The sequence below is a fragment of the Myripristis murdjan genome, chromosome 9, assembly GCF_902150065.1.
Source record: "Myripristis murdjan chromosome 9, fMyrMur1.1, whole genome shotgun sequence".
Taxonomy (NCBI): domain Eukaryota; kingdom Metazoa; phylum Chordata; class Actinopteri; order Holocentriformes; family Holocentridae; genus Myripristis; species Myripristis murdjan.
Genome location: NC_043988.1, coordinates 7,793,928 through 7,820,497, shown reverse-complemented (window position 1 = coordinate 7,820,497; position 26,570 = coordinate 7,793,928). Strand labels below are relative to the sequence as shown.

Genomic DNA, 26,570 nt, shown 5'->3' with positions numbered 1-26,570 from the left:
ATGTTCCTCTAGGCTCAAATGAAAGAAAATAACCCTCTGTTCTTCCTCTGTATGTTATCCGAGGCCAGTGTTGCCAAGGTTCTGTTTGAAAACCCCTGTATTATGTGGGCAGGGATATATAAGAACCCTGTTTGATTGATGCTCAGAGGCTGACGGGACTCACAGCGATTTTTTACAGTATTCTTAAAGGCATGGAAAAAGACAATCCTGATGAGTGAAACTTGGGTGTCATAAAGGCAAAAAACAAAACCCTTAACAAGGCGGTGACATGGTATCTCCACTGTCTTTACTAACACACTCTTTTCCACTTAAGAAACAACAATGTGGGAACAACTGGCATTTTTGTGCTACAGAGCCACAACATGGGTACCAGGCTTGGGGAGAGTAACAAATACAGTAATGGGCATAATGTAATCAGGCTTTCAAAAAACAAAACAAAACAAAACAAAAAACTAACTGTGTTCCAATACAGTACAATAATTGAAATAAAGAACTACTACCATTGCACAATGCAGCGTGGTAGTAGCAGCACAGACACAAAACAGTGCAGCACAGTGGCTTCAGGAAACAAATGCTCATGATTTAGAGCAGCAGGTTCATATTCAACAGCACTGTGAAAAGGCATACTGTCTATATTTACATAGCCTTATAATAGGCCTACATTATTGCCAAATAATGTAGGTCTATTGTTATATCTCCCCCACAGGAGTCACGCATTGTCCCGCAAAAGCAGGTCTGCTGCCCTGCAACCGAACAGTTAAAAGGTGCTCAGCCTGTTCAAGTGCAGGCTATGCTTTCTAAGGTTACATTGTTTTGTTGTCTTAGAAAATACACTCACATAAAAGTCATGTTATTGTTATATTTTCTGTCTTTTTTTTTATATTCGCCAATGATGTAATCCAAAGGTAACTGAAAGTAGTCAGATTTCATTACTTTAATATTGTGATACTTGGAGTAAGTTACTTCATACATTCCTACTTTCAGACAGACAGATAATTTGTAATTGTAGCAGAAGATATTTATGAAGTAACCCTCCCAACACTGATGGAGATCCATATCTGTTTCCCATTTCTGCCCATAAATCTGCATATCACACTCATAATTTAGAGTGGAGGTTAAAGATCAGGTGTACTCTGTCCAAGATCACCAGATTCAGACACAACGACATAGTCACTATCAGTCAAAACCACTCTGAGATTTCAGGCCCCTGGTAACTCCCCCTGAGATCATGCCTGTTTCAGCGTGTGTGTGTGTGTGTGTGTGTGTGTGTGTGTGTGTGTGTGTGTGTGTAGGGGGGGGACTGCCTGTTTAGGAGGATGTTGGGTGATGCTGAGAATTCCTGACCTTTTCCAAAGAGGAGGGAGTCTTTGTGCAAGACTATGATTGTAACCGTGTGTTAAAACACAAATTACATCAATGGTTATTCTCTGGGGCTAAGCAGTAGGGCAGAGTCTGCAAACCAGACGCACAGCAACATTCTGCCTGCTCCTCATATTTCTGGGCCTACTGGGTGCACACTCAGCAAACTGGAGACCATGTTGCAGGCAGCCCTGTCGACAGACACTTCATCTCCAAGGCAGATTCTCCCTGCACAAAATGTCAGCCATGGTGAACCTTTGTTGCCAAGTTCCCTTTGAGTCTAAGACGTTGCCTTTTTTATAACATAATCTGCAAATCCACATTTCCTCCATCTTGTAATTCCTGGGGTTTTGGTCTAGCTACCAGCTGAATCGAGTTATGAAATTGGCATTTCTCAAATGAAGGACTCAAGACAAAACAGGCATGTACTTTTCAACAAAGGAGGATGAAAACGGAGGGAATTCACTGGGCCTTTAAACTAATTCCTTTATCCTTTGTGGAATTTCTCGCTGTTGAGCCAGTGAATATCTCTGCCAAAGCTCTCACACAGTGTCCTTAGCTGGGGCTTAATGTCAGCACGAGCTGCCTTAGGTCTTTCCTAATAGCACTAGCAAAGCTCTGCTGGCAACCATATAGTGTTGTTGTCATCAGTCAGCTCCTGCTAGCCTGCTAGTTGTCAGGTTGTTAGGCAGTATTACAATGCATGGGGAGTGATGAGCTGTCAGTGTGATGTGACCTTGGCTTTGCTCTAAGCTACAGACAGCCCTCTGTTCTGTGACAGAACAAAAAAACATTATGAGATTGTTAGACACAGATAAATCATCCACACATGCACGGATCTACATGGCTATGAATCAGCACACATCATACACATCCAGTGTGCGGCGCAGGTCTCATTCGACCAAGTGTAGCTAACATTAGCGCAGGCTCCCAGGCTCAACCGTGTCTATTACCTTTGCTTGTGTGTTGGCATGAAAAACATCACACACAGCTGTGGCCTTCTTAAGAATCTTCTGCAGAGCTCTGCTTCATAACAGGAGCTGGCACACACACACACGCACACACACACACACGCACACACACACACACACACACACACACAGTCACGGATTTACCCCAACACACTAAGCCAAATACAGTGTTTCAGACACAGTGGCAGACACACACCAGCACAGAAAGCCTGGGAGTTCTAAGCTCATTCCTAAATGAGGTGAGAGGGGAGGAGCAGCAGGTTATTTTTCAAAGAAAAAGACGGTGGTGACAAACTCCCCAGCTGGAGGCAAAGCTCAATTAGTGACTGGGCGCTGAGTAGAAGGGGCTTTGTGGCACTGCGGTGCATGAAAACTGGGTTAGGAACAAAGTTAAGTTAAAGTGATTGAGTGATGTGTGGCGCCGAGTGACGGGCTCATCCGTTCGCTATCACATTAATTGGGTTCAAGTGGCTTCACTATTGGCTGTAATTAAAGCCAAGGTGTAGCAGGGTGACAGCCTGGGAAATGATAATGGATTAACTGATGGGAGAGGAAAGCACACACGCACGCAGAAACATGCACGCACGCGCACACACACACACACACACACACACACACACACACACACACACACACTTCGCACACACACACACACACACACACACACACACACCACCACCCCTCACACACAAACTCACACATGTATGTGAACATGAGCACTCTTTGTCTCTCAGAGTTACACACACTCAAACACGTCACTGACTCAGTTCTCTTCACGATCTACCTTCCTAGGGCACAAATGTCAAATGGGCCAGATCAGGCCTGTGGTACAATTGAAGAGTTCATTTGCAAAAACAGATATCTCCATTTGAATTTATTAAACCTTTTCAAACTTTTTTGAATTTTATTAAAATTTACTTTATATTTATTTACTTTATTATTTATATTTTTATATTTATTTTTTTTTATATGTTTATTTAGCCTGGTATAATGTTTATTATCCTAAATCATGCTTTGTGTGTGTGTGTATATATGTGTGTGTGTACTCCAAGCAGTATCAGTGAAAAAGGTGTATTCATTTTAAGGACGGCTTTTATCTGTTTTTGCAAATGAACTCTTCAATTACATCCAGCCTATTAGATGACTTTTGATTTCCTTTTAATAGTGGCCTGGTTCCATATTGCCCACAACAAGATACTACAAACCCCAAAATGCACTGCAACATCCTGTGCTATCAACACCACAAAACACCTGCGTGCCACCCTACCCCCTCCTCCTCCTTACAGGCTCATCAGCAGCCCAGATTGCTTGCATGAAGGCTTTTATTAGCTACCTAGCTTGCTAGGAAGCCAGCCAATAGCAATGTTCAAACAAAATGTGGAAAACAGGTCGAGTATCTATTTACTTGCAACAAGGATAAACCTGTCTATAACCTCAGGAGACAGTTTAAGACAGTTATTGTTATGTATTATGTTATGTATTATTATGTTGCTGTTTTTTTGCTTTTGCATTTGCCTTTTGTAATCACAGGTCAACCTGCCTATATTGTGATGTTTGACTTTTGAAATACTTTGGTGTATTTTTGACCAAATTATTGGTTTAACATGAAAATATTATTTGTTTTTATTAGTTTTATTTCTAGTTGGATTTGTGTGCCAGTGGTGAGAATGTATGAGTAAAAACGTGTATGACTGTAAATTTCTCTTCAGCGATAGATCAGTTATCTGGTAATTTTTGATTCCATGTGATGAAACTATTGATCACTTGAAAGGCTTTAGGGGTGGCTTGCAGATACAGTATGCCAGAAAAAAAGGAATGATGCAGTGGACTCTTTTCATGTCATTTTCCACTCTGTAACCAGTTTGATTTTAGATATCCTTGTTCAGTTTTATAAAAAGGTATTTTTGGGGAGGAATGTTTCAAGTAATGTTCATACTTGTGTATGAATCACCACTTTTTTTTTTTTTCAAGAGAATGACCACTGTGAGCGTTTCCCCTCAGGGATCAATAAAGTATTGATTCTGATTCTAATTCTGAAATATAGGCCCTGTTTGGCCCTCGAATTGGTTGTGATTTTTTAATACAGCCCCTTTAGTGATTGAGTTGACACCTCTGTTTTAGGGTAGTTGGCTTCATTTAAGCAGAACTGGGTATACACCTCCACAAACACCTCTGCACACACACATACACAGACGCATGGCTTGTCACAAAGCGATGTTCATTGATCCAATCTTGAGTACAATGTGTATAGGTCTCTTTCAGTCTGTACTCAAGCACTACACCACATTTATTTACTGCTGCATATTCAACACACTGCTACATATCCAGCACATAGCACTTGTTTCAAATCAGTAGTACATGATAGCATATCATTTTGCTGTGAAATGACTGGAGAGAGAAACATGAAGAAAGAAACAGAAAGAGAGGCAGAGAGAGAAAAAGAGGAAACAAAGAAGAGAGTTTGGGGAAAAAAAAAAAACCTTCTATTTTTCACCTTTGCTTTTATTTTATTTATTTTCCCAGAACTTTACTCTTACATGATCATTCTATGATCAGAGGAAATTAATGGCTTTGACCTTTGAACTCCTTAATTCCTTTGGTTGCTTGTAATGCTAGTGACATACTGTAATTATTCTGCTAATTAATGAATCTAATGAATCTACTGATGGTCTCATTGTAAGTGGCTCTGGATAAAAGTGTTGGCTAAATGCCAAAAATGTAAAAATGCAAAAGAAAGAGAGGAAGAAACAGAAGAAGACAGAAGAAGACAGAGCAGGGCTGACCACAGGGTCACATTCTCTCCAAATGAAACACTGCATAAATAAATGAGGCCTTTCCAGTGGGGAAATCTTAAGTGTTGCGTCTTGAATCTCATTCCACATGCCACAAGCCCTCTTTCAAGTAACTGTGTTTTTATACAGCTACATGTGGGCACATGGGAGAGCTGTTCAGTGCTAATGAAGACTTTTGCGGGGCAGAGCCACAGCGGGGGCAACGGTTAAAACAGCACATCATTAAAAGTAGTATGCCACTGCAACAATAACGCCTGTGACTCACTCAGGTTCGTTATAAACCAAAAGGTGAGCGATAGTGCGGCGTAAACAAAACTAAACAACAAGTAAATTGACAATGCTCACCGGGGCTTGAGAAATGTCTTCTTCGGTTCAGTCCATGCATGAGTCACACAGTATTTGCAAATAATAGTATTTGCTATTCTACTTAGAGCGCCAGATGGAGGGAGCTTAATACATCAAGATAATTTGGACAGTGTAAGACCCCCTTTACACTTGGTATTAACATACATCCTGGGTGACTGGTCTGTAATTAGAACAAAAATGCAAATAATCCAGGTACAAAAGCACCCAGGATGTACTGAGGATCTCATCACCCAAGCCAGCTCGTCAGCTGAGGATTTGTTCGATCCCCACATATCAGCTACACATGTTCAACTACACTTGACGGTATAACTCCAAACAGGGAACAAACACGGCTTATTTAGTACATTTGTCAAAAATGGATGATGGTCAAGATCTTCATAGACAGGGAGACAACGTGATTACTGCCAGTTTTAAAGGATATAAATATTACTGCAGAAAGTGGCAAGCACTGCAGTCTGTGTACTGGCAAGGGTACAAGAAATCTGAATTAAATTTGTATACTGGTAGTGCATTTTAATGTCAGGTGTAAATGCAATTGGGTCATGTTGCAAGATGAATGTTAATGCTGGGAGACATGGAGTGGTATTCAATCACAGAACAGTTTACTGAGTTGACTTTCAAACAGTCTTTCGGGTGCTCCTCAGATTGTCCATTGTGGCAAAGTGCTCTGACAATCTTGTCCTCGCAGCACATTACACTAGCAACAAATACTTTTTTTTTGGCAAATTCTATTTGACCCATGTCTGGTTCAGTTGAGTTGACATGAGCAAGTGTCCTCGCGCTGAGCCGAAGGGAGAACACGTGAATGAGGCTTGCATTCCCTTTCCCTCGACAGTGTTCCCAAAAGACTTGCAGCCAACTGGAGCCGAAACAGGGTGCACTGCCAGGCTGCAAAGGCCATTCACCCCTGAGTCACCCCATCAGACAAACAGGGACCAGGAGTCAAAGCTTCATTTTCTCCTCTCGTACGCAGTTGGCCCCTGCCATAGATTGGCATCTCTCTGGGCTGCCCCAGGGCACCTCACATTAGCATACCCACACGGCAGTTGGAGTTATTTTGTTGGAGCTTGACAGAGGGAAGCAGAGGGTGGCAACTGGCCCATCTCTTGGACAGCTACCCATCAGCAATGGGCCACAAAGATGTTCTAGTGTGATGGGAGGGGGTATGAAGAGAGTAGAGAGAGGTGGGGAACGAGAGAGTGTTCTGGGGTAGACCAAGAGGGAGAGGTATGGCTGCAGGCATAAGGCATAGCATGCAGCATGATCCCTTTCCTACCCTCTTTCTCTTTCTCTATCCTTGCCATTTCACTACAGGGGTCCTGCTTCACCACTACCAAAAGCCTGATACATGAAAGCCCTTTTCCTACCATCTAGCACAATAGGGGCCTTTTCAGCAATTCACTGCTTCAATGACAGGGGAGTACTTCCTATTTCCTGTGCTGTTAGGCCAGTAAGGTCCTGCTGTGGGCTTTCAGAGCAGAGAAGACACATCATTACCGGTAGGAAAAGGATGGCGGCTTTGTGACGCCTAATCGCCACGATGTCTCAAACGTCCAAACCCTCCCTTCACAAAGTGTGTTGGATGTGCCCTATCTGTCTGTCTACAACCCCCTGAACTTTGGACAAAAAACATGGAGCCTGTGGGTCTGTCACTCCTGAGCCCATAGTTCTATTAGGTTTGCTGTGGCTTGCCGAAGAATGCGCCTTGCAGCTATTCAGCCTCTTGCTGGATCAACAATGGTAATACACTGGGTGTTTGCTTCCAATGTTCCTCCTGCTAATGTAATAGTGTTTCAGGGCCTGAGGTTGAAGAGCAGTGTTTGTTTATATTGAAACCTTTGTCAGGTAGAGATATTATTTCCCTTTGGATGAAAAACATATTGACAAGATCTGTCGCTGTTTGAGCTGTGTAGAGTGAAGCCCTTCGGAAAAAGCCTTTCATAACAATGTGGTGCCATTCAACAAATGATTCCAAACGTAATATCACATAGTTTTTATATGTAGCTGTTGGACATTAAAGGTCACCGGTCAGTGTAGTAGGTGCACACACCCACACAGGGTACTTGTGGGCTAAAAGCTTATGTTGCCAGTCTCTCCTTATGCTCATGTTACCATCAAGTGCTCCTACCACTGGCACTGGGAGATATAATGTATTGTCGATCCAAGTGCTTTTGGTTGGAAACAATAACAAAATGTAACCTGTAACAAAAAAAAAAAAATCAGTTGCTTGTTTTGCTTCAGAAATCAAGCAGTGAAGAGAGAGTGCTGCAGCAGCAGCAGACTAAAGATGAAAAATGTGTATGAGCCTTATAAATGAGCTTTTAACTGAATCATTAAACACAAAAATTCATGATGAATAGGAGTTAAACAAAAAGTTCAAATAGAAACATACAAAAATACTAATTAAGAGCACAGAATGCCAAATAATGAGAAATAATATCAAAATTATATCTCTTTTAGTTGCTACTGCTCTAATGCTCTCCACCCACACATATAAAAATCACATGTTGGCAACTATTACAGAAAATTCCCTCTTTCCTGGTTGGCTTTACCACTTTGTTGGGTAATTCATGTGCACTCAGCTTGTAATTATGGCATGTCTGACAGCACTTGAATGTGGCATCATAGCCATTATTAAATTACCAGTTCATACCATTTTAGAGTCTGTTGACAACAGAGACACCCAAGTATATAATAGTCAACATGGCCAAAATGATGGCCGGCTCACGTAAAATACTAATTAGATGTTTAGGTGTGGCTCTGCGGCAATCGAAAAACACATGGTTTGGATGGAAATCCACTAGTCAAAGAGAACTATGTATCCCACTGGTGTGTTTGTCTTATTTAGTGCCACCTCTCAGTGTTTCTCATCGCCACATCGCCGCCAGATCCTGTCTCACTTTGTAGCAGATCCTCAGGTACAAGCCCAGACCATGAGCTTGTGGAAAGCCATGGAGCTGCCAGAGAATAAGCCAGGCCAGAGTGCATGTACATAACATGCACACACAAACACACACACAGACACAAACACACACACTGCAGATGCATATCTGGACCAACAGGGAATGAATGTTATTACGGTGGCTGCAGATGGAGAGCAGATACACATTAAATTGATCTCCCTCTCTCTCTCTCTCTCTCCCTCTCCCTCTCTCTCTTTCTGTTCTTTTTTTTTGTTCCTCTGGGACTCTGTCTTTTTACCCCCACATCTCTCTTCCTCCCCGACCACACACATGCACACGCACGCACGCACACACACATGCACGCACGCACACACACACACACACACACACAATGTTGTGGTGAAAAGAGTAACATAACCAAAAGCACAGCATTGAATTGAACCTCTAACCCTGGCAGTGTCAGTGCCTTGCTCTACCAAGCGAGGTACAGAGGATGTGTAGCCCTACTGTAGACGAGAGAGAGAGTGGAATATGAGCCGGTAGTACTGAGGTTGCTATGGAAACCGCTCTCTATCACCACTAACAAATCTGTTCAATAGATGCTCATGTTGAGATGCTTGGGCCAGCAACAGCAAAACAGGAACGTAGCTGGCATGCTATATCATTTTCTGTAACATTTTGATATTTGGGTGCTTAGGTCATACACTTCCAGGTTCACTTGAGTGGAGTGAGCGGGGGAAGGTTTTCATGTCTTGCTCGAGAGCACTTCAACCTGGCACCTGTTATAATGAGGCCTTTTCCGGCCAGAAGGATGCACTACTGCCACTGAGAGTACAGGGACACAATGTGTTGACAATGGTGACGGACACGCCAAACTGGCGACACAACCACTGGGTGTTCAAGGCGTGGTTTCTCTCAGCTACACTTTCTACTCTTCCTATAATTCCATAGCAACTGGTGCACTTCATGTAAAATGCTACCCTGAGGGCTGGAATTATTAGCCAGGTCCTGCTTTACCCTGTCTAAGTGTTGTGTTTAATAGCAATAGCTCCCTCAGATGCTTGAGTGCTTCAGAGTAGAGATGTGGAATGTGTGTGTGTATGTGTGTGTGTGTGCATGCACGCGCTTTTCTGAGTGTGTAAGTGTGTATGACTACGTGTGTGTGTGTGTGTGTCAGCGTCACCTTGAGTGCCTGCTCTCTTTACTTAGGCAAGTCACGTCCTCATCCAGACACAAACGAAACTAGAAACTCAGCCAGAGCTTGCCAGAGAAAAAGAGATAGGTAGCGAGAGAAAGAGGTATAGATGCAGAGAGAGAGAGAGACACTATGGAGAAAGATGGGTGCCACATAGTAAATTTTCAATTTACTGTCTGGCAGTTTTAGTCACCAGCCAGATCCTGAAAGGCTTAAAAACAAGCTAAAATTGTCAGGGCACTGTCGTTCCTTCGCCATAAATTTTAACTTACAGTAGACTCCCAACAGGCTGCTCCATCTGACAAGGATTTTACAGGGGGATGACAAAGGAAGGCTTTTTCAATAGGGCATCAAGACAGCATAAGAGGAGAAGAGAGGAGGGTTGGAGAACAGAGACTAATGGGAGTTGGGGAGAAGAGGATAGAGAAGGAACAAGGGAAAGGAGAGAACGGAGAGAGGAAGATGTGTGAGCTGCAGAGGAGGGCAGGATATTGGAAGGGGGGAGAGGAAGAAGAGAGGAGAAGGAATATAGAGGGAAAGGAGAAGAGAAAGAGAAGGAGCGAGGGAGTGGGAGGAGAGAGGAAAGGAAAGAGAAGGGGAAGGGGTGAAATAGGGAGGGATGGAGGAAGAGGAGCAAACATGGAGAAATCGTGACTTGCTGCAGAGTGGATTTGAGCTGTGAATGTATTACAGTGGATGGAACAGCTGACTGCCTAACAGTCTACACAGACCTGTATGGATCGTGTCTGCTGAGGTGACGACAGGGCGGACAGGAGTGAAAAAAAAGTATCAAAAAAAGTAATCTATCATCAAAGTGAAAGTGATGCAGTGCAGCACGAGCTAAATAGTGAACATGGCGTTTGGAGATGGGGGGGTTGGGTCCAGCCTTTTGGGAATAAGCCTAGATAATCCTTTGGACTGCTGCTCTGGTCGATCCCAGGGGAAGCTGTGGAGAGTTACGACAGTGACTGAGGAGGAGGGTGGAATGAAGATGAAGGCCTAAGACTGGGCCAGCTGTGGGCTGTGGGAGGGGGGGTGGGGTGTGTCGGGATGAGGAGAGTGGACCGGGCTAAAGCACATGCTGTAGTTAAACTGATGCACAGTATGCTCAGAAAAGCTGATACCTGATATTTTTGCTTTGAAGCTGGTGTTAATCAGCTATCTGATCTAAAACTAATAATAAAATTATATTCACTGTGGTGAACAAGGCACATCCATCAAACCAATATATCAAACTAATCCTCTATAATCCACTGTCCATAGTATAAGTAGTGCTGTTCCCCTACTCAGGATGTGACATCCAAATTCCTTTCTTGGCGATTAAGTTGATTGTGGCCCACTGAGTGATGGGGGGTGAGATGAGAGACTGGGACTATGGGTGGGAACCGGGGAGGCAGTCTGGCTGTGGTCGTTAAAGGGCATCTACGATCCTCCTTGTGTGTGATGGGCAGACATCAGCAAGGGCAGTGCACAGTGGTAATCAAGTGCGGTTGTAATCTGGCCACAGTGGCAAAACAAACCCGCCCTGAAACATGACAGGACTGAGAAACAGAGAGAGGAGTTTAATTTAGCCTATCATGGCAAGGGACTGTGCCCGTTCATGTCTACCTCACATGCTGCTGCAACAAAACAAGCCAAGATGTAAGGAAATGCACAGAAACTTAATGTGCATTTGGCAACTGGAAAGCTGTTTTGAATTTGGTTGCCTGTCCTCTGGGCTTCTCTTTTTTGCTATTTGTTGATTCAGAACTGAGCAAAGCAGTGGAAAACTCCACTGCCTGTCAGATGCCCTTAAACAAGTGCCTCCTCTGGGGCTGCAGGTGGGAACCAGGAATGGAGCTGGTTTCTGCGGCCGGGGCTGAGGCTGAAATGCGTGATGACGGCTCTGATGGTGTTTGACGGTGGAAGGATTTCCACTGTCTGGCTCAGTGTCAGCACCCATCCCTCACTTAACAGCCCCCTTTCTCCCACCATGCCTTTGGTGAAACGGCACACCAAAGTATGATGGATACTTTGGATTAGCTCTCGTCGTGGAGGATGACAATCCCTGTTTTTTTTTTTTTTGTTTTGTTCTTTTTTGTGGGGTGGGAAGGCACAGACACACATAAATGCACACTGGCACATACCACACAAATCCCTCTGCTGGGATGGTTATATACACACACCCAGCTGATCCTGTGGTCAATTTTCCCAGGCAATATTCTCTCTCTCCGCAACACTGTGACAAACAACACCGCCTCTAATAGTCACATAATACCACCCTCATGGTCAAGGGCACAGCACACTGTCCTTGGTATATATGTGTGTGTGTGTGTGTGTGTGTGAGAGAGAGAGAGAGGGAGGGAGAGAGAGAGAGAGAGAGAGAGAGAGAGAGAGAGAGAGAGAGAGAGAGAGAGAGAGAGAGAGAGAGAGAGGAGACTGAAAGTTCAGAGTGTACGCATAAATGAGTGAGTTTGTGTGTGTGAGAGAAACGCAAAGATGAAGTGCATATGTGTGTGAGTGTGTATGGATGTGTGACTGTGTGTGGACAGCTGTATAATTTAGGATTTGTGTATGTATGTGTTTGTGCCTCTGTTTGCTTGTAAAAGTCAAATGAAAGGCAGCGAGGATGAGATGGGTGCCCTTGTAGGCTTAAAGAAGCTCGCTAAATCAAACACGCTTAAAGTCCAAATACTTAAGATTATAGACTAATTAAACAAATACATTGAAAATGGAACTTGAACTCATGTCATCAAAAGTGCTTCATTTAGCCCCGTTCCTAGTGAGTGAAGTCCTCTTTACTAACAGCTGTTCTTTCAAACAAGCAAATCTCTGTATCTTCCACTTATTTTATTTCCTCTCCCAGCGCTCTTTTCTCACCCACTCGTTCAAATACTGTTAAGGCAAAGAGGCCCTGGTCTTTGCTCTGCTTAATTTGGTTGCTTGTAAGGATGGTGAGCTGAGTTAAGTGAAGTGAGATGAGTGAAGCTTTATCGAGTCACTTCGGATAAAGGCGTCAGTTAAAGGCCTAAACTGTAACTTAAAATGTAAAGCTTGCTTGATGTATGACTGTTTTGACCAATTTTACGCTTGGAGTGCAACCCCAGTGGAAAGAGAGTTTGACTGGACGCCTGCCAGCGCTGAACTCCTCTCTGCTCGGTCTGACTATGTCCTGCACCCGTATACAAGGACAGTTGTCCTTAGGGTGCATCTAAGCGCTCCTGTTTACAGACTTTTTTCAGACTAATATTTCATATATTGTTTACCGGGAACAGGACAGTGGCAAGTCCTGAAGGGGAATGGAGGGCTGGGGGGCTTTTTCCTCGCTAAGCTTCTGTTGTAGCTCTGGCAGCGCCAGTCTGTACGCCATTAATCTGCTTTTAATTAGATTAAAGCGTCTCTCGCAGAAACAGAAAGCAGTGCTGTTCTGCCACGAACGGGGCCAAACAATGGCTCCAATTGGCGAATAAATCTCGCTGTGGTGCCTCTGACTTCCCGTGACTAATTCTTGTCTTATAATTATCACTTTGCTCCAACTGCTCAGATTTGGAGAGACTAGGGGAGGCAAATAATGTGGCTGCTCACCTGAAGAGCCTGATGTTGTATGCTGCTGTGGATTCCCAATTCTTTCTGGAATCCCACAGAGCCTCCTAGGAGTAAAGCACTGACTGTGGAAGAGTATTTGGGGGGTAGGGGGTTAAGAAAGTTGGAAAGCAGCTGAACACTGCTGTCATGGCAGAAGAAAGTGGTCATGAAGTTTATGTGCCGTCATGGAGGAAGCCCTGGGAATTAGAAGCTCTGTGTGATACTGTGCCACACACAGGTAAATGCTACCATGCGCCAACACACAGGCACACATGCACACTCACTAATCTGCATGGACGTAAGATTCATTCCACTAATGATGTGCAGAGCAGCCACTATCCATCAGACCTCCCAGGAATAGCGTTATCATCAGAACCTCTTCACATTTTCAACGAAACACAAGGTGGTCCCACTTAAATAAAGCTCTCTCTCTCCCCTCATTTTGTTTTTAGCTCCTCCTCGCCTTATTATTACTCCCTTTCATCACTGCCTGTGCAAAATGGTTTATGGTTTATAGGAGGAGGAGGATGTGAAAAGGGACACAGCAGATGAAATGTCAGCAGCAAGCCGCTGGCAATTCACATAATTGGTGCTTTTTCTCCATTGTGCTTTGTTTTCTTAGCACCAACAGAGAAGGGAAGTGATTGGCATGTGACAAGTGGCAGGCAAGCAGCGGCCCGGTGAGAGGGCACAGTGATGGGTGGCTGTGGGTGGCATTCCCAGCAACTGGTCTGGCATTTTTACATATACGAAACTTTTACATATAAATAAACATTCAATGAAGTTCACACAATGATAATTAAGTCAGTCTCCCACGGATAAAACTCCCTGCATTCTGCATTATTTCCTACATTGCAAAGTTAGTTAGTATATGGAAACTTTGCTTATAAAGCACCTTTCACAGACACAATGTGCTTCAAAAACACCTACAAGTAAAACATTTAAAATAAAACAAAATAGTAAGGACATAAAAGAACAATAAGAACAACCATAATAAATTATATAAACAGCCAAAGAACTAAACAAAGGCTAACCTGAACAGCTGTGTCTTTAGCTGCTTTTTAAATCTGGTGGCTATGGTAACATTCCTGCACTGACACACAGTTCAGTTTTTGTGATAAGTTCTGCATCAACCATACTTCACAACGTAGACTGGACTTGTAGAATTTAAATAATGGCATGGCTAAGTAACTCGTCTGATGATTCCATGACTCCATTAAAGTTTTTTTCTCCTGTTTTACTTGGACATGAAGCTTGTAATGCATTCCCCTCAGCAACTTGGAAGGGTATTTCTCAAGGAGCATTTAATTAACGGCTGGGAGAGGCAGACATATCATACAGAACTGGAAAGTTCCGTTCAACAGTTTTGAGGAGAAATCTAGGTGGGGTCCTGTTTTCTAATGGCCCTTCAGATGGTTTCTGGGTAATGACGTCCTTAAAACTTTCAAAAGTTTAAACAATTATATCCTTCTGCCACTTGGGGGTTCTAAAGTTGACGCTGCCTAGTGCATCACACTGTTAGCACATGGACAGTGATCTGTCCGTGAGCCCTAAGTGTGGAGCCCACTACATGTTTTTCCATTTTTCCCCACTTAGCTCCACCTCTCCATATGTATATTTCTGTATATTACACATATGGCATAAAATGGAGCAGTACAAAGCCAAGTAGTCCCTCCTATCCCTAAACACATCTGCCAAAAGCTGGTTAGAGTTCCCACTGGACATGATGGTACCCACTATAGAGTACACGCTATAAGTCAGAGGACCACCCCTGTGTATATGAGGCTATTATGTGACATACTGTTTGTCATAGTGTTTGCATGCCAGGGAAAGTGTAATGACAGAGTGATGGTTAGTGGAATGAGGTGCCAGACTGTCTGGATGCAACCTTGTATGGTGTAGATGTTAGGTGTTGAGAGGGCAGAGAAGCTGAGAATATGTGTGAGTAAGTGTGTGCATGCATGTGCATGTGTATGTGTGCGTGCATGTGCTTACGTGCCTGAGTGCATGCTTTGTGTATACGAGTTCCCTTCTCTGTGTGTGCACAGACGTGTGTGTGTGTGTGGTAGCTATCACCATTTGGAGTCTCACTTTGCCGTGAAATTTGACAGCAGCGGGAGGAGAGGAAGAGGAGGTGGAGGAGCTAGAGCTGTGGCACAGGAGAAACTGAGCGGTGTGTGTTTTCTGAATAAAAGAGGAGGTGATGCAGTTTGCAAGAAGTTAGCATGTCCAGGAGTCAGCGTTCCCTATCCTGGTGTTAGATTCCATAGTGATGAAAATGAATGGAGAGAGCCTGCAGGAAACTGCTGCATGGAATTTGGGATGGGGAGTGCTGCAGTAAATTATTCATTAACTTCTACTTTAACTTGAGGCATAATGTAAGCATGGAGCAGACCAAAACTTTCCCTCCCATTTGAATAGTGCTACTTTGAGGCAGGCTTGGCAGCAGTTAATGATGCAAAGATGCTTTATCTTGAAAAATGGATCCGCTTGAACATATTTGCACACTGCGACAGGACGTTCATCGTGCCTTTAGGCAAGACGATTGCTTTTTCTCGCTGCAGCTTCCAAGACGTAGAGATATTGCAAAGAGGATAAGAAGAATCAGATTCTTGCCAGAGAGCCATTAAGTGATATATTTCTCCCCGATGCACAGCGACAACAGCAGAGACAAACAATGATCCTGTAGCTTGGTTTCCCTTAATTCAATTGCGCCTCTCACTTTTCAGACTTCAAGAGCTGAGATGCATCAGAGACAGAGATGACTCTGATAGTGAAACAGTCAGTGTTCATTATACAACAAATGGAGAACTCCAGTGGGATGATATCAAACAGGGTTATACAATGCAATACATAACAGCTTGCGCTCGAGTTGTTTGTCAGTGCTAAGACCTTTCTCCAAATTAAATGCTCAGCTTGCAAGACAAAGCAGTAAGATACGTTACATAGTTGTCATCTTGGTAAACGCTGTTGTTTTCTCAACTGCTCAATGCATGTTTGCTTAGTAAAGGGAGCACATAAATCTCTCAGGAATGGAGAGAGCACTCAAGTGGCAGAGAGCAAGAGAAATGAGAGAGAAGAAAGGGAGAGGGAGTGAGAGGGCAAGCGGGTAGAAAGGACCGAGGTGTTTGTAACACACAGCCTGTGTTGCTTGATGAGATCCCCCCTAATGTCAGATGATGTCATTTTTGATCAGTCATCCCCGCTGGAAAATCTAATTATTTTGGCAAAAGAATCCATCACAATGAGAGTAAGATCTGGCAAAGCAAACAGCATTCTTCTAGAAAGTTTCCAAGCTTTGAAATAAACTACTTTGAAGTTAGCTGGCCTTGAGGAGTAGATGAAAGCTGAAACGTGACCAATAAAAGAACAGCTGCTGTGTTTGCCAGTAACTCATGCATACTTGGGTGGATGAATGTGCCACATCAGAGTTAAGGTTAGACTGATATGTAAACTTAGAATAGCTGTGGTCACCTTCATCACAGTGAGGGTAAATGATATGACAGGCCAATACCTGATTTTAAATAAAAAGATAGTATCTACAAACTGATAAATCAGTACTACTTCCTAGCACTGACAGGCTGATATATCCAGGCCGTGTTTTGGATGGTGGCTGGGGTGACCACTGCTGAAGTCCCTTTGAATACGGCACCATGGTCTGAACATTATGTGCAAGTGCATTCGTATTTGCAGACACATGCGCTGGAGACAAGTTACTCAGCTAAAAATGGCAAATAAAGTAATCTGAAAGAACCTCAGTCAAACTGCTTCTTTAAGCTTAGCTATATCTGGAAAGCCTAAAGCCCGCCTTCTGCATCCGTCAAGGTTCAATCAGTCCTGTCTCAGCAATGCTGGGATGTTAGCATTTGTATCCATTTACTTTGGGTGCTGGAGCTCATTCAAAACACGCCCACACACTTCGAGGGGATATGAGGCACTTTCACGTTGCATCGTGACACTGTGCTCACAGTGCAGTCGAGAGAGACAAGCGTGATGGGAGGAGATGGGGGAAGAAAGAGATGAAGGCAGCACAAAAGGTAAAGGCTAATTAATTTGAGGCACCTTGTTTCTCCCAGTACAGCCAACGTCTGTTTCTGTCTTCTGTCAGCCTCCTCCTCGGGTTGGAGGAAACCTCAACAAAGTGAAAATCCCCCACTTTACTGAAATTATTTCTCTCTGCTCTCTGGAAGAAGGAGGCCAGATATGCATTAGCACACAGTCTTTCATCACACACATATACACTTACCAGTTCCTAACCTCAAACAAACTCTTTCCTTCTTCTCTCTTTCTCTCCACCCTCCCCTCCTCCCCTCACCTGACCTTTCTCCAATCAAAAGGTTCACGCTGTGGTTTCAATTAACTGCTGGGAGAGTGTTTCATCATCTCGGGGGCTGGCACACTCACCGGCTCCTTAATGAAATGCCTCTTTTCACACTTCTTAATTATTTTGTTCCAGCCTTCCCCTTCTCTTTTTCTTGCTCTGTTCTGTGTGGTATGAATAATGTACCACCAGTAACACTGGACTTCTCTAATGATGTGTTTGCCTGCAACAGGTCACCTCTATAGTGCAACACCACAGACAAAATAGCTCACCTAATCAGTTAGAATAGACAAAGTAGCCACATAATCAACTAGGCGGAAGAAGCAACCCAACTAATCAACTGGCAAGACAAGATTATCGACCAAGTGAGAAACCCAACATCCATTTAGCAATGTTCGGCTGGTTATGAAAGGAAATGTCCATATTGTGACTACATGTAACACATAAATGCATGCACATCATATAAGGCCATTGTTGGCATTTACTCAGAAAATGGATTTAAGTAAATCAGTCAGTGTCTTCCACCACTAGAGAGACCAAGAGTTTCCTCCCTGATTGCAGCTAGCGAATATGTTCAAATAACTATTATTTTATATGAAGAATTTTATTGTCAAATCTGTAATGAAACTTGCATTAAAAAGCTGTTAAGACACCTACAAGAATGTTATTAGTCTGTCTTTCAGTGGAGAGGCTTAGTGTCCCCTGGTGGTCTAAATGCAGAGGTTTCCCACCATGACAAGAATACAATTCTTGGAGAAACACTGAAACATTAGAATATTTGTCATGCAAATAGTCATATTTAAATGAATATTAGCTGAATATTAACACAAAATGTCAAGTGTTGGCCTTTAAATACCTACATTGGTCAAACCCTATTGCGATATAAAGCCATATTAGTCCTTGATCTTTCTTTCCTTCTGTTTCTCTCTCCCTCACTCTCTCTCTGACACACACACACACACACACACACACACACACACACACACACACACACAGATTAATCATCACCTACTGCGAGGTCCAGGCTGGCCCTGGTGATGACCTCTCTCTGTTTGACAACAGATCACGGCTGGGATACAAATGTAATCTCCTGTATCTCCCTTAGCCATCACTGCTGAATGAGAGCCGCCCTCCCACTACAAAATCCCCCCAGCTGACCAGGTGATGCAGCATGAGGTGGCGGGTGGTCGTGGCCACGCTAAACTCACACAAATGTCCATTTTCATAGACAAACAAACAAAACAGGTGACTTTCAGAGCCGCTTAGTCAACAGCGGTTTCACCTCTGATGTTTTGAGCGGTGAAACAGACGAAAAGTGATAAATGGGCTTTAAAAGTCAATGTGGGTTTTGCACTGGCGATTAACCTCATTATCCATGCACCTCGCTGTCTCTATTAGCCGTATGTGCTGAGCTAATAAACGTCAAATATGATTTGTTTGTCTATGCATAGGAAATGCTGAGTGCTTTCCACAACACGAGCACCCACACACAACATGCGCACGCACACCGGCACACACTCTTGAACCGTGCATGACATTTAGGCCTATAACGATAATTGCCTTTCTGGATTCAAAACTCCAAGGGGTGTTGTTTCCACATTGTGTAATGTTGTAATCGAGCCACAATTGTAACCGCTATAGCTTCACGGTCTCAGCTTGCTCGCTTGGCTTTTTACCATTGAAACCCAGTGAGTGTAAAACATTAATTATCATCCCTCAAGCTCATCTGCTTTCCTTGACTTTAGGAGTGATAAAAAAGGCAAAATCGGCTTACCTCAGAAAAGCATGGCAATTAATTGTGATCTAGTTTAATGAGAGCCCACTTTGCTGTGTTAATGTGGCTAATTAACAGTAAAACAGGAAGTGGTATTGACTTTGAGTGCCTGCCACTAGATGTTGATGAGGCTGCTGATGTGTAAATACCACGTAAGAGTGTTCTATTGGTGCATGCAAATTCCACAGAGACCAACAGACAGGTGGACAGGCTCACTCACACACACACACACAGGGTTTCCCCCAGGATTTTTGGAAACTGTGGTGCTGAGGTGGACGAACGTTTACTTGGTGCTGACTGGATTTACTCTCGGCGCGATGTGGTGTCAACAGAAAGCAAACAGCCGGGCACTAGGCGTCCCTAGCAACACGGCCAACACTACCAAGCTAACGCTAACGTGCTAGCTAACGCTAACAACACACTTTTTAGCCGGCATTTTTAGGGACGCTAACGTCCGCTTTAGCGGACGTTAGCTAACGCTAACAACAGGCTTTTTTAACAACACGCATTTTGATGCCCCGGTCATGGTCGCGCAACCGCCCGGTAACTTTACAGGAACGTCCTCTCACTCGGCCTCTCAGTGGAGTCATGGCAGGTGAGAGGGCCGAGCCAGAGGACGTTCCTGTAGCAGCTCCTGCCCCCCAAATACTACCAGGAACACTGCAGAAGCCCCAGCCACAAGCCATCCACAGCCCGAAAAAGCGCGCAGCAGTAGGACAAAGCAGGGGGGTGATAACTCCGGTGCGTTTTCAAAATAAAATTAATTGCGGCGTAGTGTAACATGTCGTGATATTTAATGTATCATTTAAAACTCTGATCATAGTAAGTATATGTGCGCAAATAAATGCTATGTGTGTATGTAGGGTCGTTTTCACAGGTCATTCATACAATATACTTTAAATTGTGTTAACACCCGAAAAAAAAAAAAAAAAAAAAAAAAAAAAATCATCATTCCCAAGCCGTGGCGGCTTTTATTTAGCCGTGGCGGTGCGCCACGATCAATTACATGTAGCGGAAACCCTGCACACACACACACACACACACACACCTTTCCACACATTTACAAATACGTGCATTCACACTCATTCTGTTACTGTAGAGACATGCCAATGTGGGTGTTGCATACAAATTTGGGTTTTCTGACTGTTGCAACTGCTTGTCACTGCTTTACCCCGGGCAAATAAAAATGAGGGGAAAAAAAGAGCGCACACACAGACAGTAAAACACACACATTTCATTGCTTTAACCGGCTACAGAGTCTGGGGACAAAGCTGTTTTTGTGCCATTCAAAGCTCCACATGGTCTATTTTGCTGTAACAAAGTTACCTTTGCCACATTACACTGATAAAATAAACTGAAGCATAGATACACGGTGGCTAAGCAGGATAAACATGCCAGTGGGGTGCTCAGAAATGAGAAACGCAACAAACAAGGTGAAATGAGGATAAAAGAGAGGAGGAATCAGTTTAGCTCCTCACTCCTCACTCTCGTCTGCCCAGCTGAGCAGAGCTCTTTGGAGTTTGTCTTCAGAAATTTCAGGAGGTGAGACTATATTCTAGTGATGTGTTCCCCCAAAGCTCTTCAATATCACAACTATAGACCTCTGTGCCTCAGCCCGCTGACCTTTAGAGTCCTGTGACCTCTCCATTCTCTGCTCAAAACCATATCTCTCGCAGTGCCTTCCACATTCCCCTTGCAAAGTGACATTAAATGCAGTCCAGTAGACTTGTTTCAGCACAACCTTAATCTACCATCACAGGCTGACAAGACTCAACCAAGATTTTGCGAATGCTTTTACTTTTTTTATACCTGTCTCACTATGACAAATCCAAAAGTGGAGAATCTGTCTCCTGTCACAGTGACTGCACCACGCTGGTACAACAGGGAATTTATCCAGCTTTGTGAATAGCTGACAAGACCTACGTTTCACTCGACATCATAATGCTGCAAAACAAACCCAAGGTTACATATCAGACATTGCTTTAATATGGCCTATGAGACAGTAGGCTCCGTAGTCACCAATGATTAATAGCAGAGTACAGTGCAACGGACAGGATGGCAGGACAAAACAGTGAATGTCCTTCAGCTGCAAACTTGATAGACCACAGGATATGATAAAACGCTGCTATTCATTACCTTTTATATCCCAGCGCATTGTGTCTGTGTCTCAACATCATTCACTGGCTTTAAAAATGCTGGAGAACCCTCTGCTAAGTGAAAAGGTTACAGCACTGATGCTTTGACAATGTGCCATCAGTTGATTGTCACGGTGGAGGCAACAAAAGCCCCAAACAAAGCTAAAATACAAGCCCGAGTCCCTTTGTCAAATGCCTGCCAAGTGTTTGTTGACCGTCACACCTGACCTGGCTCCAATCAAGCAAATCACTCTGATCTCTTCAATGGGGTTTCTGTCAAAGAACTGACTCATTTCTGGAGAAGGAAATTTCCCCCCTGTGTCCTGTGGGATGGCGTTTTGATGAGGCAAATCCCCTCTAGTCTCAGTTCTCCTTTGGACATTCTCCTCTGCTTCGGGATTGAAACTGTAATAAGGGGGTGTTCTGCGAGACAGATGGAGGCCTACCTTTTGACGGCTCTGTGCGCTTGGGCAGATCCAACGTGTCGTAGTTTTTGTCATTCTCACCGTTTTTTCTGCCTGGGTAGAGGAGAGAGGCAGGAAGACGATTTCAGTGTCACATGCTGAGGCTGCTGGAGTTAAAATGACAATGTACTAGACGGTAGGGTTAGACTGATATGAATTGTGGAAGGCTGATACCAATACAGACATTTTTGGAATAAGGGTATTCAATATCAATACCAGATACCAAATTCAAAGGATTTGAGGATTTCATCAGTATAGTATTCTTTTCAAATTGAAAAAGCCTCTGAAGCAGCTTTCAGACTACCATATGACACTAAAATTGATTAAATTTATTTAGGTCTGTAGATACTGCAGGCAAATGGCCACTATCTGGCATTAAATAAAATATGCCAAAAAATACTGGCAAATGATATACCGGTCTAACCCTAGTCAAAACATTGCATTGTGCACATACACACTCAACCTCAAGGAAGCATGAATGATGGCTAACAGGGTGAGACAGTCAAACACACAGTACATTCACATTCCATACTGACTACAAGCGTGTCCACAGACATGAACTGGCAAACCTACCGAAAGATATGTGAATGAGAGACCACACACACATATTTACTCACTACCACACACCTGCTCTACATGTCCTCTTTCCACGCAAACACATACTTCTCCGATGTAACAGCAGTGCTTCCCGAGGGGGCAAACACCCTGAATAATGTAGTAGAAGGAGCAAATGGAATGGAGAGGGGTGGGGGGCTGGAGAGGGGGCTACAGTGCAATTTGCTAATGGTTCTTTCTCATGCACACAGACATACCCATGGGACAGTACTGAGATACAGAGACAGCTGGACACTTAAACAGAACTGAAATGTTCGGTCATGGTGTCAGGGAGAGGGAAGGGCCGATGAATAAATTCTGCCAGGAATGAAATTCTTTGCGAAACACTGGACATTTGTTGTTTTTGTCATAAAAATTAACAAATATAAAAGATATGAAATTGCAATGCAAAATAGCGGCTGTTGGCAGGGTCAGCACAAATGAGTCGACTCCTATAAGCTACATACACAAACATTGTCAGCGTCTATGGTGGAGCTTGACCTTTATATGCAGACCTGACAAGATACTGTTAGCATCAGTTCATCATTAGTTGTTAATTTGATCTGGTTCAGGGTCAAAACAAGGCAATACCTTGAGCTGACTGAGCTGTGGACAGAGAGTACAGACTGGAGCAGACTCAGATTTTCAAGGCTGAGTCTGATTTGATTAGTCAAGCTCTAGTCCACAGGCTGAAAAACACCCTGACACACTTACCTGTTTCACCGAGTGCTCCCTTTACCTTTGCCCTATCTAAATGGACTGAGCAGTCACTACTACTAATAAACTAGTGCCACTGGGAGGGGTGGAGTCTATATACTCAGTGCTACATCAAGTATAGTGAAGGAGTGTGTATGGAATGAGGGTAAAAAAAAATAATTCTGAAGTCCTTGGAACTTTCTCAGGTTTTTTGGAGGACACCCAGAACTACTTCTAACTATATTCTACAGCCAGGGGAAAGGAGGAAGAGAAGGAGGAGGAGAAGAGAAGGGGGGTGGGATGAAGTAAGAGACAGAGGAGGGGGTGGAGAGAGAGAAACACTCACCTTGATTAAACCATTCCTCTATAGTTAGCCAAGGAAGCAGCAGCAATGCCAAAAACACAAAGTAGGGAGAAGAGAGAAGAGGCATGGTGAAAAAGGTGTGTGTATGCACGTGTGTGCACGTGTGTGTGTGTGTGCGGTAAACCCACGTGCATGGATGTGTGGATAATGAAGCTGACAGAGTAATACGGGTTACCGGTTCAAAAAAAGAGTCATTTTTCATAGACGAACAGAAGTAGAAGTAAGAGAGAAAATTTAACACAAGATGAAAAGCAAAAAGGAGAAGGGTGAAATGGAAAACAAGAGAGACATTGAAGAGAAAGAGGAAGATATGAGGACAGGGAAGGAAGCAGGGCTGCTCGATATGGTAAATACATAAATATATATACAGTTAGGTGCATAAGTATTTGGACATAATATCCATTTTTTATTTTTTGCCCTTGTACACCACCACAGTGCATTTGAAATGGAGTAATCAAGACGTGACAGATGTGCAGACTTTTAGCTTTAATTTAAGGGTTTGAACAAAAATATCGCATTACCTGTTTGGGAATTACAGCCAATTTTATACATTGTCACCACATTTTCAGAGGCTCAACAGTTATTGGACTCTTAAAGCAGTTTCATGGCCAGGTGTGGCGTTTCCCCCTGCTATTCCATGACAAATTAAGAAAATAAAAGGTCTGGAGTTCATTCCAAGCGTTTGCATTTGCATTTGGTAGCTGTTTATCAGAACCCCCAACATGCAATCCAAAGAGGTGTCCATGCAGGTGAAGGAGGCTATCATTAGGCTCAAAAAGCAAAAAGCAAAAAAAAAAAACAAAAAACTATCAGACAGATAGCAACAACTTTTGGAGTAGCCAAATCAACAGTTTGGTGTATCCTGAAAAAGAAGGAATTCACTGGCAAGCTCAGCAACACCAAAAGGCCTGGAAATCCACAGAAGACATATAAAGTGGATGAACGAAGAACTCTTACCCTGGTGAAGCAAAACCCATTCACAACATCTAGAGAAGTCAAAAACACTATGGAAGAGGCAGGCATATCATTGTCCAAATCTACAGTCAAGAGACGTTTGTGAGAAAATAAATACAGAGGGTATACAGCACTAACATTTCTGATGTTTATAGGACTATACTGTCTGCTCAGATTCAGCCAAATGCCCCAAAACTGGCAGGATGGAGCTTTACAGTGCAGATGGACAATGACCCAAAACACAATACGAAAACAGCCCAAGAGTTACTAAAAGCAAATAAGTGGAATATTCTTCAATGGCCAAGTCAGTCCCCAGACCTCAACCCAGCTGATCTGCTTTTCACCTGCTGAGACCAAACTGAAGGCACAAAGACCCACAAACAAGCAGCACCTGAAGGCAGCTGCAGTAAAGGCTTGACAGAGCATCTCAAGGGAGGAAACTGGTGATGTTGTCCATGGGCCCCAGACTTCAGGCAGTAATGGACTGCAAATGATTTTCCTCCAAATACTGAATATAATCCTTATAATTATAGTTATATATGTTATGTATAGTTCAATGTCCAATTACTTCTGAACCTCTGAAAATGGGCTGCGATGGACTGGTGACCTGTTCAGGGTGGTTACCCTGCCTTCTGCCCAATGAGTGCCGAGAGAGGCTCCAGCACCCCATGTGACCCTTATGAGGATAAGCGGTTTGGAAAATAAATGAATGAATGAAAATGGGGTGACAATGTATAAAAATGGCTGTAATTCCTAAACGGGTAATGCCATATTTTTTTTCAACCCCTTAAATTAAAGCTGAAAGTCTACACTTCAATCACATCTTGATTACTCCATTTCATATCCACTGTGGTGGTGTACAAGGGCAAAATTATGAATACTGTGTCACTGTCCAAATACTTACTTAACTGTATATTGTGATTATTTTGACAGATACTGCGATTGTGACAATATGTGATTATTGCTGCATCGAAATTTTAATTTCAACTGGGAAAAAAAATTGTAAAATGAGAGTGATATGAATTTTGTAGGGTTCACACCAAACTATCATGTTTTTTATATACTATGAATTTGATTTGTTGGCCAGGGATATTTGTAGCTCCACAATACTTCATTTATAATGGTATAATAGTCCCGTATTGCTGCTGTGATTTGGATATTGCACTTATCCATACTGTGATTTCAATACCATTTTGAATAATTGTGCAGCCTTAGTGGGAAGGAAAGATGTAAACTGACATGTAAAAGAAGGTTGTCTGAGATGGTCAATATTGTTCTTATGACATTCATGCCAGTAAACCATATTGAATTGGAGTAAATTTGATTGAGAGGGACAAAGAGTAAGAAAGGAAGAGTCAAAGAGAGGGAGATAAAGACAGAGAAAGAAAGAAAAGCATTCAGGACAAATAAGAGGCACAATGGGAGGCCATTAGCAGTGTTTTTTGGGAAACGTGTTCAAAGAGCTGGCATCAGTGGCACGGCTTTATTAAAGGCAGAGAGGGACAGACAGATAGAGAGAGAGAGCAGCACAGTCAGGTAGACACAGAGCAAGGATGCGTGAAAGAAAGACAAAAAGAAAGAAAGCAATTGGGTCTACATTGTTACAAGTTCTTCCCACTCTGCCATGTCAGACAGGGGCACAGGACAGAGTCACAGTCAAACACATACAGAATAACAGGACATGCCTCAAGCGTTTGTGTAAATGCTTCATTAAAAACACTGTGTGGGAAGAATAGAAATGTGCTTGGAGAGATGAAAATAATGGCCAAGAATTAGCCACGTTCATCAGCCAAAATGAAGCCTGAGCCCTGAAGCGTGTGTTGATCATAATGGAATATTTTATACCGATAGTGACATTAAACTGGGGGGCAAACGTAGCCTACTTAAGGTAACAAATGACTTGGGCGACTAAGTGTATTACCAATACAGTGTTCCTGAAACACCTGCCTCCATGCACTTTCATAGGATGTGAAATGTTTTTAAACTTGGGTCTAATTTTTACGGAGTACGCCTTCAGGGTAGCTAAACACATCTCATTATTCTGTGACTGTGTGTGTGCAAAAGTATTTGTGTGTTTAAGTCCCTTCTCCATATATCTGTATCCATGTATGCCCCTCA

General features: G+C 43.2%; 1 protein-coding gene across 6 annotated transcripts in view; it reads right to left on the bottom strand.

The window, feature by feature from the left end:
• Positions 1–26,570, bottom strand: part of arvcfb (ARVCF delta catenin family member b) — a 237,752-nt gene that overhangs the window by 18,783 nt on the left and 192,399 nt on the right. For all 6 annotated transcript variants that reach the window (XM_030059900.1, XM_030059899.1, XM_030059896.1 and 3 more), the window contains 2 exons: positions 23,481–23,498; positions 21,827–21,898 (listed from right to left, as the gene is read on the bottom strand). In XM_030059900.1, coding sequence (XP_029915760.1) covers positions 21,827–21,898; positions 23,481–23,498 — 90 coding nt within the window. The remainder of the gene's footprint in view (positions 1–21,826; positions 21,899–23,480; positions 23,499–26,570) is intronic.